The sequence below is a fragment of the Enhydra lutris genome, unplaced genomic scaffold (assembly GCF_002288905.1).
Source record: "Enhydra lutris kenyoni isolate GAN:26980312 unplaced genomic scaffold, ASM228890v2 scaffoldscaffold35, whole genome shotgun sequence".
NCBI lineage: Eukaryota > Metazoa > Chordata > Mammalia > Carnivora > Mustelidae > Enhydra > Enhydra lutris.
Genome location: NW_019154119.1, coordinates 7,388,032 through 7,404,641, shown reverse-complemented (window position 1 = coordinate 7,404,641; position 16,610 = coordinate 7,388,032). Strand labels below are relative to the sequence as shown.

Genomic DNA, 16,610 nt, shown 5'->3' with positions numbered 1-16,610 from the left:
GCCATGGAGCAGGCCGTCTTTGGACCTACCGTGCTCCTGTCATCAGACAGGGAGGCCCGGTGTCTGGTGCGGCAGGAGACACTTGTTCGAGGCTGAGAGGGCTGCCACTGGGGCCGGGGCAATTCCTGGTACTTGATGGTCGCCACGAGGTGGCTCTAGCTGGCAGAATCCAGGACAGCCGCTGACCCTTGAGCCACAAGGGTTTGAACTGCATGGGTCCACTTTTACATGGATTTATCTCTATAAACACAGGACAGTACTGTAAATGTGTTTTCTCTCCCTTAAGATTTTCTCAGTAACATTTGCTTTTTTCTAGCTTACTCTGAGAATACAGTACATGATACGTGTAATATACCAAAGGTATGATAACAAAAATCGGCCGTTCATGTTATCAGCAAGGCTCCTGGTCGGTAGTATGCTATTAGTAGTTCAGTTGTGAGGGAGTCAGAAGCTATATTCAGATTTTTGACTGTACAGGGTTCGGGGGGGCAGTGGGGGGTGCCAACCCTTGCTTCGTTCAAGAGTCAAATGTAACTTCCTCCGGGGCGTCAACACAGTGCGCCCGGGCCGGTGCTGCAGATGTCATGTGACCTCCCGTCAGTAAAGGTGCCTTTGAGAGAGGCTGTGGCCGTCCCAGGTGCAGTGTGGAGCACTTGCTCACACTCAAGAGCTCTCAGAAGGCTGCGTGTGCTGGTGGGCTTCCCATCTCTGCAGGTACACAAGCTCAGCCTGGGGGCAAACTGTCATGATTCAGGTATGGTGTGGAACGTTGGCCCAAATAACTCAAAATGTTCCTTTGGGTTCTGGGATTCTGTGACCTGAACCCGAGCCCCGGTGCTCTGGGAAAGCAGACAGCTCTGCTCTCCACGGGAAGGGCCTGGAAGTGAGAAGGTGGGGACCCTTCCTGCCCACCCCAGTCGGTGAACACCCACCCCCGCACCGGGCTGCATTTACCCCTCTTCCCTCTTTGCAGCCAGTCTGTCAGTAAACTGATGAAGAGGGGAAGTGAGAAGTGTCCCTAGTTTTCGGCAGCCCTCTTGCAACTTCCGCACTGGCCTCAGGGCCTCATCCCTGGCTTCCCAGTGACTTTTGGGGCAACACAGAGGATGGAGGAAACTCCCTTCCAAAGCGTCAGGAAGAACACGACTTCCGGGTCTCCAGGCAGGGAGTGCTAGCTCCCTCTGCCCAGCCCACCTCCCAAAGGCTCCCCGCATCCCCTGGGAGGAGACGCCAAGCACAGCCTGGGCCAGCCTGCCCACCCAGGGCTGCCTGCTCCCCAGAGGCCTCAGCCTCACAGGGACGGAGAGTCAGGGCTGGAGGACTAGGAACTCCTGGCCCCACATTTCTCTCTCCTGTGGGAGGGCAGTCCTGGGTCCCAGCACATCCAGAGACAAGGATCTCGTCAGGCCCCGGGTGTGTGGGCCTAACCCACGAGGCCATCAGGTCACAGACGCTCCTGGGAATCTGCTGCTCTGAGCTCTGTGGCTTCTGGGACCGGGGGCAGGCCCTGAAGTCAGGGACGACAGGCTGTGTTCCCCGGCGGATGTTGTGAGATCCTAGCTGGCAGCAGGGGCAGAGAGCAGTCCCCAGGGTGATACTGCCGTGGTCTTCACCTGGACCAGACCAGAGAGTTCATTCTCTGCCGAGAATTTCCCAGAGAGCTAGAGAGGCAAGGCAGGGCACTCTGCCTGGCCCTCGGGGTTGGGGAGGGTATTAGGGACCAAGCCCTTCACATGCATGCCTCCTGAGGGCAGCCAAGGATAGAGCAAAAACAGCTGGAGACTCCAGGCTCTGCCACCTGCACAAGGTGTTGAATAGACAAAGTTTTGTCTAGGAAATGGGACAAACCATCCCTCCCTCACAGGACATAGCAGTGGTGGGAATGACGTGAGGTACACTGAGCGGCTGACACAGTGCCCAGCAGTCCGAGAGCAAAGCATTACTGTCACGATTTCAGGGGAAGGACAGGGTCCCAGGCATCCCTGTGCCCCCATCCCCTCTGGCCTCAGCTTTAGGGTGTCCTCTGCTGCTGGTCGAACACCACCCCCCCCCAGCCCTGGTTTCCTGTGCATCTGTCCTGGGCATTACTGGACCAGCAACACACAGAAAGCTACTGGCAGTAAGTATTTACTGGAAAGAAGAATGAATTGGGGGATGGATAAATGACCAAGGAATGAATGATGATGTCACTTTACAGACAAGAAACACAGGTGAGAATGGTTAAGCCCCGGCTCAAGCAAAAACAGCTGCTGGGCCGTCTTTTCCAGAGCCTTTCTGGTGCCTACGAGCAGCTCCTCTCTCGGCCATCATCACCCTTGGGCCCCAGAACAGACCCGCTGCAGGGGGCGGAAGGCGGGCAAGGCTACTGAGCCTCATCCGTGCCAGCCTGTTATCCTGGCCACACACCAACGCCCTGATGTGAGAATCGGCCCATTTTACAGACGAGGAAATTTGGTCTCAAAGGAGCTAAGTGGCCTGCTCCCGCCGGGGCAGCAAGAATGCAGGGGTTTCACCCCAAAACTAATTCCTAAGCCCAAAGACAGCCGCAGGGCAGGGGAATCATAGGCACAGGCTGTGCCTTATCTGCGCAGGCACCTTTCTCCATTCTGTCCTTGCTGTTAAGAGGTCAAAGGGCCAGTGTCTCTGGGGGCACCCTCTGGAGACAGCCTGATTAGATTTCTGTGGGGCCCTTTGTACCAGTACCACCCAGAAAAGGAGACCTGGGGCCAAGGCCTTGTGGCTGGCACCCCATCCTCAGTCCTCAAAGCAGGGTGGGTTAATGCAGCCCTTGTCGTTCCAGCCCCCCCCCCCACCGCTGCCCTTCCCAACCACAACTCCCCACAGAGAAGAAACTCCGCTCTTTCTTCTCTGCTCACCCGAGGGGCCTGCGGTCCAGGAAGGGTAGCCCCCCGCCAGACCTCTCTTCCTGCCCCCACACGTCCCTGTCCCCGGTGGTGGTGAGTGGACCAAAGTGCCCGGATGAGCAGCCACCGCGTCTGTGCGGCGGCCCGCACTGCGATGACTGGAGTCGGCCCGGGAGCTCCCTGCGCGGAGCTTCTTCCCCCGGCCAGTGTGGCGCAACGCGGAGAGACTCGGGACTCCCTCGACTTTGGGTCCTGTGGCATCGTGTTGACGCTGGTCACCCAAAGTGACCATGACGCACCGACCCCGTCTAGATTTCAAGTTCGGTAGCAAATAAAAAATTTAAAGGACAAAGAACGCATCTGCGCTGCTTCGAGGGTCCGCCTGGCTCAGGCCCTCCATCTACCTACCAGGACCTCGTGCATCCGCTGCACGTTCCCGCACTGACGTGTGCCGGGCTGCCTCGGAGCTGAAACGATCAGTACCGGTCAGCCACCTCCCTAACCGATCCGAGTGCGCTCCGGGGGGCCGCCGCCGTGGCCGCTGGGCGTGGCCTCCACCCATCACCCATAACCTCGGCCAGAGAGGTCCCGAGGCACCGCCCTGGGGATCTCGGCCGCCCGCCCTCCAGGCTTCTGGCCGCGCCCCAACATACCAGGTAGCCCGTTTTCGTTGGCCGGTACCCACCCCCCCCCGCCCAGAATGCGGGCGGAAGGTCATCACTTTCGACGCACGAATGAACTCGGGGCGCTGCTCCCGCGCAGGGGTCCCTTCCTCATCCCGGCTCTGCCTCCGTAGTTTCTGCGCTCCTTTGAGATCGCGCTCCTTTGAGATCTTGCTCCAGCTTAAGCGCAAGTTCTCCGTCCAAACCCTGGCTTTCCGACTGTCGGTCCACGTCTATCTGTCTTTCCGGCCTGCCCTTCCAGCCACTAGCCCTCTTTTCCCTCCGGGTCCCCTTCCCTGCTCCGGTCGCGCGCTCCGGTATTCGGAGGCTGTGGCAGGCTGGGCAACCTTCGAACCGGAGACGAAAAACGCGCCTTTGTGGCAGCCCTGAGCGCCCTTGTGGCCTCCGTACGCCCCGTGGCCTCTCCGTGCGTCCTGGCCCGGAGGTCCCGGCAGTGACCGGCGGGGCCGCGCCCTTCCGCGACCCCACCTCTGGCGTCTCGGGCACTCAGAGAACCGGAGCGGGCTAGGGGCGGGTGCAGTTGCTTCGCAGGGGAGTGGGCACGGAGCTGGGCTGGTGCGCGCGATGCCTCGGAGCCCCTAGCTCGGGAGGGCGCGTTTGGCTGGGGCGCGGGCGGCGGGGGGTCGCACCGCCGAGGGGAGGGGAGGCGGAGCCCCGGATCGTGGCGGAAGCCTCGGGCGGGTAACACTCGCTAGACGGGAGTGGGGCGAAGCGCCGCGGCGCGGGGAGGAGGCTCCTGTCCCGGGCTACGCGTTAGGCCGGAGCGGGGGGCGCGGCGCTGCCACTCCAGTGTTCAGCAGGGGGCGCTGCTCCGGGCGTTGGGCGGGGGTGGGGTGGGAGAAGAGGGGGGGCCGCGACTTGCTGCGCACACTTCCCCCATTATTAAACACTATGTTCAAAAGGCGCCGGGGGACTTCCCGGAGCCACGGAGCCCGCGCCGCCCGCCCGCCTGGCCCACGGAGCCCATGGACCTGAGCGCGGCCGCCGCGCTGTGCCTCTGGTTGCTGAGCGCCTGCCGCCCCCGCGACGGGCTTGAAGCGGCCGCAGTGCTGCGAGCGGCGGGGGCAGGGCCGGTCAGGAGTTCGGGGGGCGGCGGCGGCGGCGGCGGCGGCGGCGGCGGGCGGACCCTCGCCCCGGCTGCGGGTGTCTCCGCTGCCCCGGCCGCCGCAGCTCCCGGAGCCCGCGCCGGGCGCCGGGCCGCCGGCTCCGGCTTCAGGAACGGCTCGGTGGTGCCGCACCAGTTCATGATGTCGCTTTACCGGAACCTGGCCGGGAGGGCTCCGGCCGGGGCAGCCGCCGCCTCCACCTCGGGCTCCGGCCGCCACGGCCGCGCGGACACCATCACCGGCTTCGCAGACCAGGCGAACCAAGGTACTGACGCCTCTACTGCGCCCGTCCGTCCTGCCCGCTCCTAGGCGGAGGCCACCGCCGGAGCCGAGCCCCAGCTCCAGACCCTTCGGGACGCGACCCCCTCACGTCCCAGCCTCAGGTGGTGGAAACTCCGCCGAGGCCCACGCACCCGAACCCGCTGGACTGTGGCGAGAGGCACGGCAAGCTCTCAGGGTTCGGCCCCAGAGGGCTGAGCTAGTCCCTCCGCAGGATTGTCCTGGCCCTGCCGGCCGGCAGGTCCCCTCGAGGAGGCAGGATCCGAAGAAAGAAGGGGCTCGGGCCGAGAGGGACGGTGCCGTGATGGTGGTGGCGGCGTCAGCGGCTTTCAGTGCAGCCAGTTCTGCAGCTTCTAGTCTCCTGGGGGCCACACAAATTGGGGGGAACTCAGGGGAATAAGGGAAGGAGGCAGGCTAAAGTACATGGCCCCAGGAGAGACTGGTGGCATCACCAGGTACAAGGAGGTCCCCTCTGGGCAGGCTCTTTCAAGGGGGAGGTGCATGGCTATGGTGGCCTGTGCCCTGTGCTGGGCTGCTGGGACAGCCGGAGGTGGAGGACGCCAGCCCGGTGAGGTGGAGAGGCCGGAGCCCCTGCCAGAAGGCAGGCCTGGCCGGGAGCAAGCACCCCACCTTACTCTGCCCTGGGTCCTTCAAAGGTAGGACATGGGTATGACTGTCGTGGTTGCTGTGTGTCATCTGGATTTTATTAATCTCTATTGAAGTCATTAAAGCAGACAGATAGGGAAAATTTAACTAATTTAAGGCGGAAATGCAAGTAATGTTGGCCTTAATTCTATCCAGCGAGAGACCCAGCATGGAAGGCAGGAGGGGAAGAAAGGGGACTAGGGCTGGAAAGGAAGTAACAGGCCCACACCGCACACTCCAACCTGGGAAGGCAGGTGAAGGTGATGCAGTAACCAGATCACACACCTCCTCCTCCTCTTCCACACACACACACACACACACACACACACACACACACACGAGTCTACACACAGAGCCCGCTTTATTTTGGGTCCCGGATATCCTGGGCCCAGACGGCTCTATAGTGCAGTGCGAACTCTCAGGCATTCTCTGAAGGCCTGGTGTGCCCCCAGGACTGGATGCCGCAGTACCCCTACAAAGCCGGAGCCCTGGTGTACAGGGCCAGGGAAGGCCCTAGCCCTGAGGCTGCCTTGTGAGCCCCCAGGGATAGAGGATGTGTGCGTGTGCAGGACACTGAGTAGGCAGAGGCACCAGTTGCTTTCTTAGATACAGTTAGGCCGACCCTTAGCCTCAGCCTGAGCTCAGTCTTTTCTTGGCTGGCAAGGCTCTGAGGGCATCCTTTCTTCCTCCCTCTGGAAGGAGGGGATGCAGTAGCTGCACCTTGTAAAGGGGCGGGGGGGGGGGGGATGCTGCAGGGGAGGCTCAGGAAAAGTGTTCCAGGGAGCTCTGGGGGAAAGCAGTGGCAGGGAGGCCTATGCACTTGCCCAGGACTTTGAGCCTCCCTCCCTCTCCACTCTGAGGTTCAACTTGGAGCAGGGCTACTTGAGGTCCCCGGAAGCCCCTGGCAGAGCCCAGACTTCAGAGCTCCGGAGGCAAGGGCCCCGCAGCAGTGGTTGGTGAGCAGATCTCCAGTGGTGGGGGCAGTCTGCACAGTCTCTCCGAGTTTGGGGCAAAATGAAACCATATGACCTTCTTCAAAGGGAGCTCCTTATCTGCTGCTCCGTGGAATTTCAACTTTTTTTTTCCCCCTGAGCCCAAAAAAGAAAAAAAGTGCCCAAGACCGAAATAAAACCCCCAAACTCAGAGATAAGTCATAACGGAGGGAAAGAATATGTTTGCGAAGGCATCGGTGGGTCCTGGAGGCAAGACCTCGTGGAGCCCTGCCCTCACTGCAGCGAGGAAGGCAGTCCCGGGCTGCCCCAGACCCTTGGGAGAAGGATCCTAGACTCCTTTGCAGCCTTGCCTCCTCCATCGGAGGTCGTGGAAAGCCGGGAGAAGCCAAGCCAGGGCTGCTCCCATGTCGAGCAGCCGCGCTCCCTGCTGGGAGCCCTTGGGCCAAGCCCGCCGCTCCCAATGTGGGCCTTAGTTCCCCTTCAGCATAGCCAGGACGCTGGATGCGCTAGAGGGTCCGCAGCTCCGCTGTGTCCTTCCCCTCCAGACGACTCCCACGCAAGGCCCAGCCTGCACGGGAGATCGTGACAGGCAGGAGTGTCCAGGCTGGGCTGGGGAAGAGAGGTAGCGGAAGGAGCAGAGCTGTCAGGGGACACGAATTTTCCGTTTTCGCACAGCCGGGACTTCCCGGACTTCCGGGCTGTCCTGGGGCATCAGCAGGGCAATAAACAGCAGTCCCAGAACAGCGCGGGGCCTCGGCCTGGCCTCCGGGCCTTGGAAGGGGCGCAGGGCTTCTGATGCGCCCACCCGGCCTTCTGTCGGCTACCCGCCCGAAAAGTCTGGCTTCTGATCTAGGCCCCGTAACCTGAGGCTCTGGGTCAGGCAGCGGAACTGTAGTGGCAACGGGTGTAGGGGTGTGGTTCCCTCCCTGGGCTCGGCGATAGGCGATAAGTGAAGGCTTCTGGGTTGTCGCGGTGGCAGAACTTTGGCTCGATGAACCGAAGCCCCGGTCCCGATAATCGATAGTCAGGGCGAAGGCTCCCTTTACTCTGGGCCAGGCTGGCAGTTTTCTGGCTGGGCCGAGACTGGGCGGCCGGCGCCGTCTCCAGCGGGCTCGCTCCCGCATCCCGGACAGTGGGCTATTTGCACTTCGGAGGCCCGGCGGCCCGGAGTGCGGGCTTCGCTCTCGCCTCTCACCGCGCTCTTTCTGTCTCTGCCCGACTCCTGCAGACGAATCGCCCGCCGAGACCGGCCAAAGCTTCCTGTTCGACGTATCCAGCCTTCCCGACACCGACGAGGTGGTGGGAGCCGAGCTGCGCGTCCTGCGCCATGAATCCCCGGAGCTGGGCCCAGGCGGCGCCACTCCCCCGCCGCTGCTGCTGCTGCTGTCTACCTGCCCCGGGGCCGCGCGAGCGCCCCGCCTGCTGCACTCGCGGGCCGCCGAGCCCTTGGCTGTAGCGCGCTGGGAGGTGTTCGACGTGGCAGACGCCGTGCGGCGCCACCGCCAGGAGCCGCGTGCCACCCGTGCGTTCTGTCTCTTGCTGCGCTCAGTGGCCGGTCCCTCGCAGGGCCCGCTGGCACTGCGGCTGCTGGGTTTCGGTTCACCGGACAGGGGCCGCGTAGCGGCGGAAGATCGCGCTCTGCTTGTCGTCTCCTCCCGCACGCAGAGGAAGGGGAGCCTATTCCGGGAGATCCGCGCCCAGGCCCGCGCGTTCGGGGCCGCGCTGGCAGCGAAGCCGCCTCTTGACCCGGGACCCGGCACTGGGTCGCCCACGGCGGTCATCGGCGGTCGCAGGCGGCGGCGGACCGCGCTGGCCGGGGCGCGAGCGGCGCAGGGCAGCGGCGGGGGCGCGGGCCGGGGCCACGGGCGAAGGGGTCGGAGCCGCTGTAGCCGCAGGCCGCTGCACGTGGACTTCAAGGAGCTGGGCTGGGACGACTGGATCATCGCGCCGCTGGACTACGAGGCGTACCACTGCGAGGGCGTTTGCGACTTCCCGCTGCGCTCGCACCTTGAGCCCACCAACCACGCCATCATTCAGACGCTGCTCAACTCCATGGCTCCCGACGCGGCGCCGGCCTCCTGCTGCGTGCCCGCGCGCCTCAGCCCTATCAGCATCCTCTACATCGACGCGGCCAACAACGTGGTCTACAAGCAGTACGAGGACATGGTGGTGGAGGCGTGCGGCTGCAGGTAGCCTGCGGGCCAGGCCGGGCCAGGGAGGGGGCAGCCGCGCCACCGAGGACCCCCTGCTGCGGCCGGGGTCTGTCGCTGAGCGTGGGTGCGCATCAGACTCTGGCCCCGCACCCGCACGAGGGAGGGGGAGCGCACGTTCACACTCACACCCACACACTCGTTCACTCACGCACACATTTATCTTGGGCACCAAAGCCCTGGGAAGAGACTACCTGACGCTACCAAGCCGAATGCGTACTCAGCCAAGGCACCATCGCATCCGCTATCCCCTTTCGGAGGGAGGATGGTGTTTGTGTTAACGTTACAGTAACAGGCCCTAAATGGGGGTAGAAATGAGTTAGGGAATTGGGGGTTCTAGAATGGGTGAATTAATGGGAGTACGGGAGTAGGTTTAATCTCACCCCTTTTTGTTTGAGGCTGAGTGTGGGGGAACTCCGGACTGGGTGGCTGGGTGCTTGGTGTTGCACCTGGGACAGTCAGAACGGCTGTCATGCCCTTTCTGAAGGTTTTGCGTTGCAGGGAGGTCATTTACCCTGGGAAGGAACCGGTGCAAAAGGCATGTTTATTCTTTAATTGAAAAAATCTAACAGGCGCCTTGAGTTTTGAAAGGGAACATTTGTCCAAAAGAATTCATGGTGGAACTACCCAGATCCCTGCAAAGGTCAGCACTACCCTTTTTAAAAAATCAGTTCCAATTGGGAATGATCTAGAATGTGGAAAGAAATGTTTTTCTTTTAGGGGAAAGTGAAGTGGAGGGGAGGTTATAAACGGCCAGTCTGAACTGATACGAACTTGGGGGTGGGATGGTATGTGCCGGGTTCTGAAGCTCCTAGGTTGGGCAGCTCAGTGTGTAGGGGTGCCTTGGGGGGTGCTGAGGAGGAGGCTTAGTGCAGTGGCTGTGAATGGGGAAAGGCAGGCAGCCGTGCTTTTCCTAGAGACCTGCCAGGAGGTTTTGCTGAAGAGCTGGGAAAGAGGCTCTTAGGGCTTGGAAAGAGGTGGGGGAGGCGTCCTGGGGCGGGCTTCTGCGGAAGACTCAGGCTTTTCTGCCAGGTAGGCACAACCCTCTCCAAATGGTGTGCTCAGAATGGGCCAACATGTGCTTGCGTTTAGCTATCAAGTCTGTGTTGGCTTTTACACGCTTTCGCTGTGTTGTTGCTGTAGGTTTTGGCAGTGTGATAGTAACGGGAAGTGAAGCTACACAAAAGTGCTTTTGTGAGATTTCAGCTCCGCACAACCCAGTGGTTCAGAGCAGGAGGAAGCCCCCCCCCCCCCCGCAACTTCTGCAGCAGTAGAGGGGCATTAGGGCTTGGCTGTGGCCCCTTGAGAAGGGTGGGGCCTTTGCGCAGTGGGGAGGACAGAGGTGGAAGCGTCTCCCCCAGTCCTGTCTTTGTCTCATTGATGGTGCCACTACCTGTACTTGCACAGGGAAGCTAGAACACGCCAGGCTACATTGTTTTATTTGGTTCATTTCTACTTGGGAGTCCTTTGTGGCTTTGTGTGAGTGGTTGACAGAGGGAGAAGAAACAATTTGGATTCCACCTGTCTGGGACTCTGAGGGCTTCTTTGAAAACCCCTGCACGCCCCCACCCCGTCCTCCTCTTGAAGGTTGTGTGGGCTGTTGCCTTTGGGGTCCATTCTACCCTTGTCTTGGATGCTAAGGTCCAGATGAGTCATACGAATTTTAATTCTCAGTGATCAAACATTCAAGAGAGAGGAAAACTAAACATTTAGATATAGCTAATTTATTTAAGGGCCCCACCCGAGTCCATGCTATCCCGTAAAATTCCCCCAGAGAAAAAGAAAATACATTTACAATGTGAATTTATGTGCTGTAGTTATCTGAGTCGCTCTAAATAATGAGAAAAGGAAAGTCTCTTTAGGTCAAAACACACACAATTTCTGAGGTGGCCGCTATGGTACGCTTCCTCCCAATTTCAGTGACCGGTGGTCCCTTTACATTTATGGATTTTGCCAGAGAAGCTTCACATTCCTAAACTGTTTTTAGTAATTGCATGGCGATTGCTCTGTCATAGCGAAGAACAAAAAAGAATGACACTAAAATACTAAAGGTTGTAGTATTTGAAGTTTTAGAAAGGGAGTTAATGAAAAAACTAGCTATACTTTGAAGAAATTCTAGGTTATTTAATATCTTGGACAAAAGGAAACATTCTGATTCTTTTTTAGCAACTAGGAAAAACAAGGTTTTTGAGAGGACCTGTTTTGATTTAGCCTGAGCTTTTTGTGGCAGGAAAAATATGTCCATTTTCTCTGTTTTGTTTTGTTTTTTTTCTTCTTCCCCTGATGACCTCTTTCTACCAAGATGTGTTGTAAGTGGTGTAGAAGTAGGGGTCTTCCTGCATCTGGAGTCCCGCCTGCATGTTAGGGGGGGGATGTCCTTGGGCAGTGACAGTTCCTCTAATGGTCTCAAACTCCCTCAGTGTGTCCTTGGTGACTGACTAGAAGTGATGTCTCCAGGAATTGCTCTGGAGCTGCCTGTCATCCCCCAGGGACCACCTGTGCCTGCCACCACTCTGCTCCGGCCTCTGGCGTCTCAGAGTTAAAAGTAGGTGAATGGAGAAGATGTGTCACACTTTGTAGAAATGACAGAAGGGCCACCACATGTAGAGGCAGACGTGTTTTTGCTGCTATGATGTGGTCTGAGCTGCTTTGCCAGGATTCGGAGAAGGATTCTGCTGGCACGGTCGGCCCTACACTGGCTGTATCTTCTAGGCAAGGGGGTGCGGGGCTGAGTTCCTCAGCTAGAAGCCCTGGTCCCCACCCATGGGAGAGCTCTCTGCTCGCAAGCGGGGATTCAGGGTGTCAGCACTGTGGGTGAAAGCAGTGCCCCCTTCCCAATTCAGGTTCCCCTGGGTCTGGGGCCACCACAATATTCTTCCTCAATTCCCGCGAATTTTCCATTCTGTTGGGGGAGACCCGGGCGCTTCTAGTTGAGACCATATGAACCGCTCCTTCCTAATAGAGAATAGGGTGGGCGTCCCTGCTTGGGGAGCACAGGGAAGGCCAGCTGGGGCCCACACGGGTTGGTGCTGGGTCTGCTAAACATGAAGACAGTCCGGTCACTGCTGCCGGAACCAGGCTTCTGTATCAGGGGAGACATTTCCAGTGGCGGACACTGCACTCACTGATGCCCAAAGGCTCGCCTTGAATTCTGGCTTTCCAAGCAGCAGGGTCGGGTCCGCCAGAGAGGGTGGCAGGCTCTGCTGTCTCAGCTGGAGCTCTGCCTATTCCTCATGCACAGACTCCCCTTCAGCCTAGTGTGCCGCCATTTTGGTACCACAGTGGCGTGGGGGAAGAGACGAGCTGTGGATTGTGTGATGTCCAGTCAAATCCGGCAAGCCCAGAGCAGTGACTGCTCCCTGACAGTCTCCTGGAAGTGTCAGCAGGAGTGGGGACCTCACTGTCAGTGCTAAAGGGAGTACGGACCACCCTGTGGCTGTAATCAGAGTGTAACTCAAATCCTACAAGTCATTTATCCTGTTTGTAATTTTATTGAAACTCGTAGCAGAAAATAACCTGGGACTGTAGACCGATTCTCTTCTTAAAGCGGGGAGGAAAATTGAATTCTTTCCAGGAGGAGCTTGTGCACAGAAAAAGGCAGACTCTTGCTTTGCTCGAATCTGGTCTCCAGCAAATGGGGCGAGAGGAAGAAGCAGAGCTACAGCCGACTGTGGGACACAAACATCATGGGGGGCCTCGCCGATCACCTGAGAACATGTCGATGGGGATGGGGAAACCTCCCCAGGCTCAGAAAGCAGGGTCCTCTCAGCGGTCCTGGGCCAGGAAGCCTCAAGCGGGTGCCCAGTGGGCTGGGAGGACCGAGGGTCTGGAAAGCAGCCTTCTGTCATTGGCAGGGAAAGACCTGCGTGGTCCCCTCCGGTGTCTGGATTGGGAAGGGAGGAGAGACAGCTGACAAGTGAGCCTGGCAGCGCAAGATGTTGGGAGTGAGAAGGGAGGGAACTAGCCCCCTCTGAGGGAGGTCTGAGCAGCACTGGTGTGTCTGGGGACGTCTGCGTACCCAGGAGGGGACCACTCCACGCTGTCGTCTGCTGCTCACCTGCTGCAGGGTCACTTGGGGGCTAGAGCTCCGCCTCCTGAGAGGTCTGGGACAGTGGTGGGCGGCCACCTCTGTACCCAGAGCTTCTATTTCTGTTCCTGTAAAATGAGAAGCTCTCCAGTCCCATAGTTCTAGGGTTCCAGTTGGTCCAAAAGCGCACTAACATAGTTTAAAGGCAGAGCAGATGTGGCTCTTCCTGAAAAGTGTCCCTTCCCCACCCTAGAGCCACTTCTCACAAGTATCACAGCTCCTGCCTAGTGTACGGGTGTGTGTCGATTACATTCCTGGCCTCTTTTGGTGCCTCAAAGATGTGGCTTTGATTTCCACCTGGGTCACAGCAGGTGCAGGGGAAGGCAAGATCTCAGGGGTAGGGCTCAGCTCACCAAAGCCACGATCTTTCCTGTGTTCCAAGTGAAGAGCCCCACCAACCCGGCTGGAGCTCCCCCAGGCTCACACGGCGGGGGTGGGGGTGGGGTAGAATGTTCTGGACCAAATCCTGGGACAGCTGCCACCTGCTGCTGGTGCCTCTGTGCGAGCAGCGGGAGCAAGCAAGCCCCGGTCCTGCTGGGAGCCCGGCAGAGATCTGGGACTGTCCCAGAGTCCCCGCACCAGGCAAGCAGGGCTGCATAAGGGGGACAGGCCCCAGCAGGTCGCCGCAGTTCCCCAAACCCCCTTCACTGCCATGCCCGTGTCTGGTCCTTCTTGCTGGAGGAGCGACCCTCCTTAACATTAAGCAACAGGGAAGCATCGAAAAGAGGTTATTTCTAATTTTCAGGCGCTCTGTCCTTTGCACTTAGAGCCCTCTGGCCGTTTAGGCTGGAGCAAGCTTCTTCCTCTTTTTGTGTCATTTCTGGACTTTCGTCTGTTAAATAGTTAAATCCCAATGGGGCTGAAGGTGAGAAAAAGCCTGTTCTTGTCAGGAAGGCCACACGTCTCCACCCTGGACAGGTGGAGTCACCTGTCCAGATGGCAGCTCTAGGAAGAGGGCAGGAAGTTGGTTTAATAAATCAGTGGGGGCAACTGAGGGCTTGATGCGTGCCGTGTGGGCTCTGATTATTGTTCAGGGGTACTCTCTGCTCATGAGGTGCACACACCTGGCGTCACCGGAGCTGGGCTTCTTCTCCCCCGACCCCAGAGCTGCCAGCGCAGGGGCCATGCCTGAAACCGTCCTGGGACTTGGCCATAGGCCTTCTGACTGGGCCGAGTTGGGGGGCACTTCACGGTGGCCCCCGCCCGTTCTGCCGCCGAACAACCCAGGGAAGGGTGGAGTCAGAGCGTGAGGTCACAGAAAAGCTGGTCTGTGTTTCCAGTTGTGCTTAGAGTTGTTGGAAAGTGCAAGCGCGCCCTCCGAGCGGCACGACTGGTGGGCGATGGTCTTCTTGCTTCTGCCTGTGCCTACCTCTGGGGAGCAGTCCTCAGGCCCCTCCGGCAGGGGTGGGTGTGTGTGTGTGCAGAGGAAGGGGCTGGTGTCTCCCGCTTCACATGCCCCGACATTGGCGAGAGGGCTGCCGTGTGCACGGAGACTTCTGCAAAGGGGTGTTTCTGTAGTCAGGTGAGTCTGTGGGCAGGACCGCTTTGCACACTGGCCTGGAAGACACTTCCTCCCCCTAGGTTAGAAGCTCTTCATTCCAGACAGGCCCACGAGGTAAGGGCAATAGTGCAGACACTCTTTCTCTTTTTTCGAAGCAATAGGAAGCTGAAACGAGTTGTTTAGAAAAACAAGGACAGGCTTCTGATGGTCGTGTCCCAGGCACCTTGCGGCTGGGTAGCACAGCCCTTCCAGGAGGTGGCCAGCTGCTTGGTTTCTCCATTTCTATTCTATTCCACCATCTTTCGAGCTGTTGGTGAGCAGGAGCGTGGTGCGGGGGCAGCTGGACTGGGCGGTGCAGGAGGGGAGCTGGACTTCTTTGCAAAATCCTCCCGGCGCTGCTCTGTCTGACCCACCGGTCATGGCAGTGACCACACCTAGCTCCTGCGACGAGAGCCGAGGGCCGGGGCGAGGTACCTGTGCTGAGCCCACATCCTGCTCAGACACTTGGTGGCAGAACCTAGAACCTTGTCTGAAGCTTCCGGGGCTGAGGTGTGCTTGTGTGGTTGACAGAAACCAGAGACCCTGTAAGGCTTATTCATCGGAGTGTTGCTGAACGCGTGGGGACCCCAATCCCATCTGGGGCACCCAGGCTAACCGGCCCCTGAGGCCCCCCCACCCCGAGCTGCAGCACGGGAGGGGGCTTGGTGGCCCGGTGCCTGGGCACACAACCCACAGCCCTCTTACCCGACAAGCCCGGCCTGTCGCAGACCGCACCTGTGGGCAGCCCTCACCTGCACTTGTCAGCCGAGCGAGTCTGAAAGGCAAGTCTGACAATGTGCCGGGGGAGTCTTCCCCGGTCTGCGTGTTTCTGTCCGAGTGGCCGGAGGCTGCCGGGGGCAGAAGACGACACGTGCATCCCAGGAGTCCTGAGGCTTCCCCGGGGGTTCCGGACAGCAGCAGCGTGCCTTGGGATGAGTAGGCTGGCTGGAGGGCTCGGTGCACCCGCAAGGAGGGCTTCTTTTTCTCTGCAATTTATATTTCCAGGTCAGGGCCTATCAGAGTCCGAGGAAAGCCAGCCATGCAGCATGCTGTTTAGAAAATGATGATACATGTTCAGGGAGAAAGCAAGAATGTATTTCCTGGCTGGGAAATCCTGGAGGGTTCCAAGCCAGGCACAGAGACTCTGGAAAGCAGAGCTTTCAGAGAGCTCCTCTGGCTGTCTCCACCTCGGATAAGTCACCGTCTGAACATAAGCTTCCTTACAGTAACTGCTGTTCTGTTGTCATGGTGGTTGTTTGGGGTGTTTTGTTTTGTTATTTTTTTTGTAGTCCACTGTTTATGGTAGTGTAAACAGCTTCTGTGTTTTCTGTGACAAAGAATCATAACTGAGTCACTTTAGGTCTTTCATCTGGAAGTATTTTGCCCCCAAAAAGTTAATGCATTTTTTTTTTAAAACAAGGATTAGCATGCTGACTGCAGTTTGCCGTTCAGCGGATGAGAATAGAGGATTCTGAACAGTTTGGAAAACTTTAAAAAAAATATATATATATATATGTATGTATATATCAAGAGGTTGCTGCTGAACCCCGGCACCTGGCTCGTGGCGTGCCTCCGTCTGCGTGGGCAGCAGCGTCTGACACAACGGGTGCCCTGCCTCTTAGCCAGCACCTGGACTCTGCCGCCAGTACTGTGGTTCGGAGGAAACGGGCAAAACTCGAAGTGACAGTAGTGCCATCACAGCTCCATACGCACACTCCCTCTGCAGCTGAAGACAGGAGGTATTTTGGGGGGGGGGGGGAAGTCCTTTTCATTTTGCAAGGATACCCACTATTTCTCGGCTCGCCTCGGGAGAAAGATGGGGAAAGCGGTGAGAATTGTAAACTCATTGAATGCAAGCTGGAATGTCTTCCTGCTCTGGTTTGGCCAGAGCAGAGCTCCGAGGCTGGGAGGCTCTGAGACCCGGCCATCTCCCCGCTGCTCCGCCGGGCGGCTGCGGCAGCAGGAGCTCATGTTGTGAACGCTGCGCACGCCCAGGCCGGCTGACAGGGAGCTCAAGGTCAGGCACAAACCCACTGTGTATACGTATTCTCAAGTTTAAATAGATTGTACATATCGGAATGTAAATGAACTGTAAAACAGCAATCTCTATTTTTCTTGACAGTTATACAGCAGTATATATATTTCTTAAACATGCTCTTGTACGCTCTTCCTTAACCATTTTAATATTTTGTACAGACAAGTTGATTAAATATTTTATCGATGGAGCTGCTGGTGGTTGGTCT

At 58.5% G+C, this 16,610-nt stretch overlaps 1 protein-coding gene across 1 annotated transcript; it reads left to right on the top strand.

Annotated features, from left to right (window-relative positions):
* Nucleotides 1-4,512: 4,512 nt before the first annotated feature.
* LOC111154123 (growth differentiation factor 7) lies at nt 4,513-16,592 on the top strand. Its single transcript, XM_022513526.1, has 2 exons — nt 4,513-4,918; nt 7,759-16,592. The coding sequence occupies exons 1-2, from the start codon at nt 4,513-4,515 to the stop codon at nt 8,721-8,723; spliced, it is 1,371 nt and encodes a 456-aa protein (XP_022369234.1). The 3' UTR covers nt 8,724-16,592.
* Nucleotides 16,593-16,610: the final 18 nt, after the last annotated feature.

Coding starts and splice junctions, on each gene's coding strand:
- LOC111154123 (XM_022513526.1), top strand. CDS start 4,513: ATGGACCTGAGCGCGGCCGCCGCGCTGTGCCTCTGGTTGCTGAGCGCC. Junction 4,919..7,758: donor CGCAGACCAGGCGAACCAAG/GTACTGACGCCT, acceptor CGACTCCTGCAG/ACGAATCGCCCGCCGAGACC.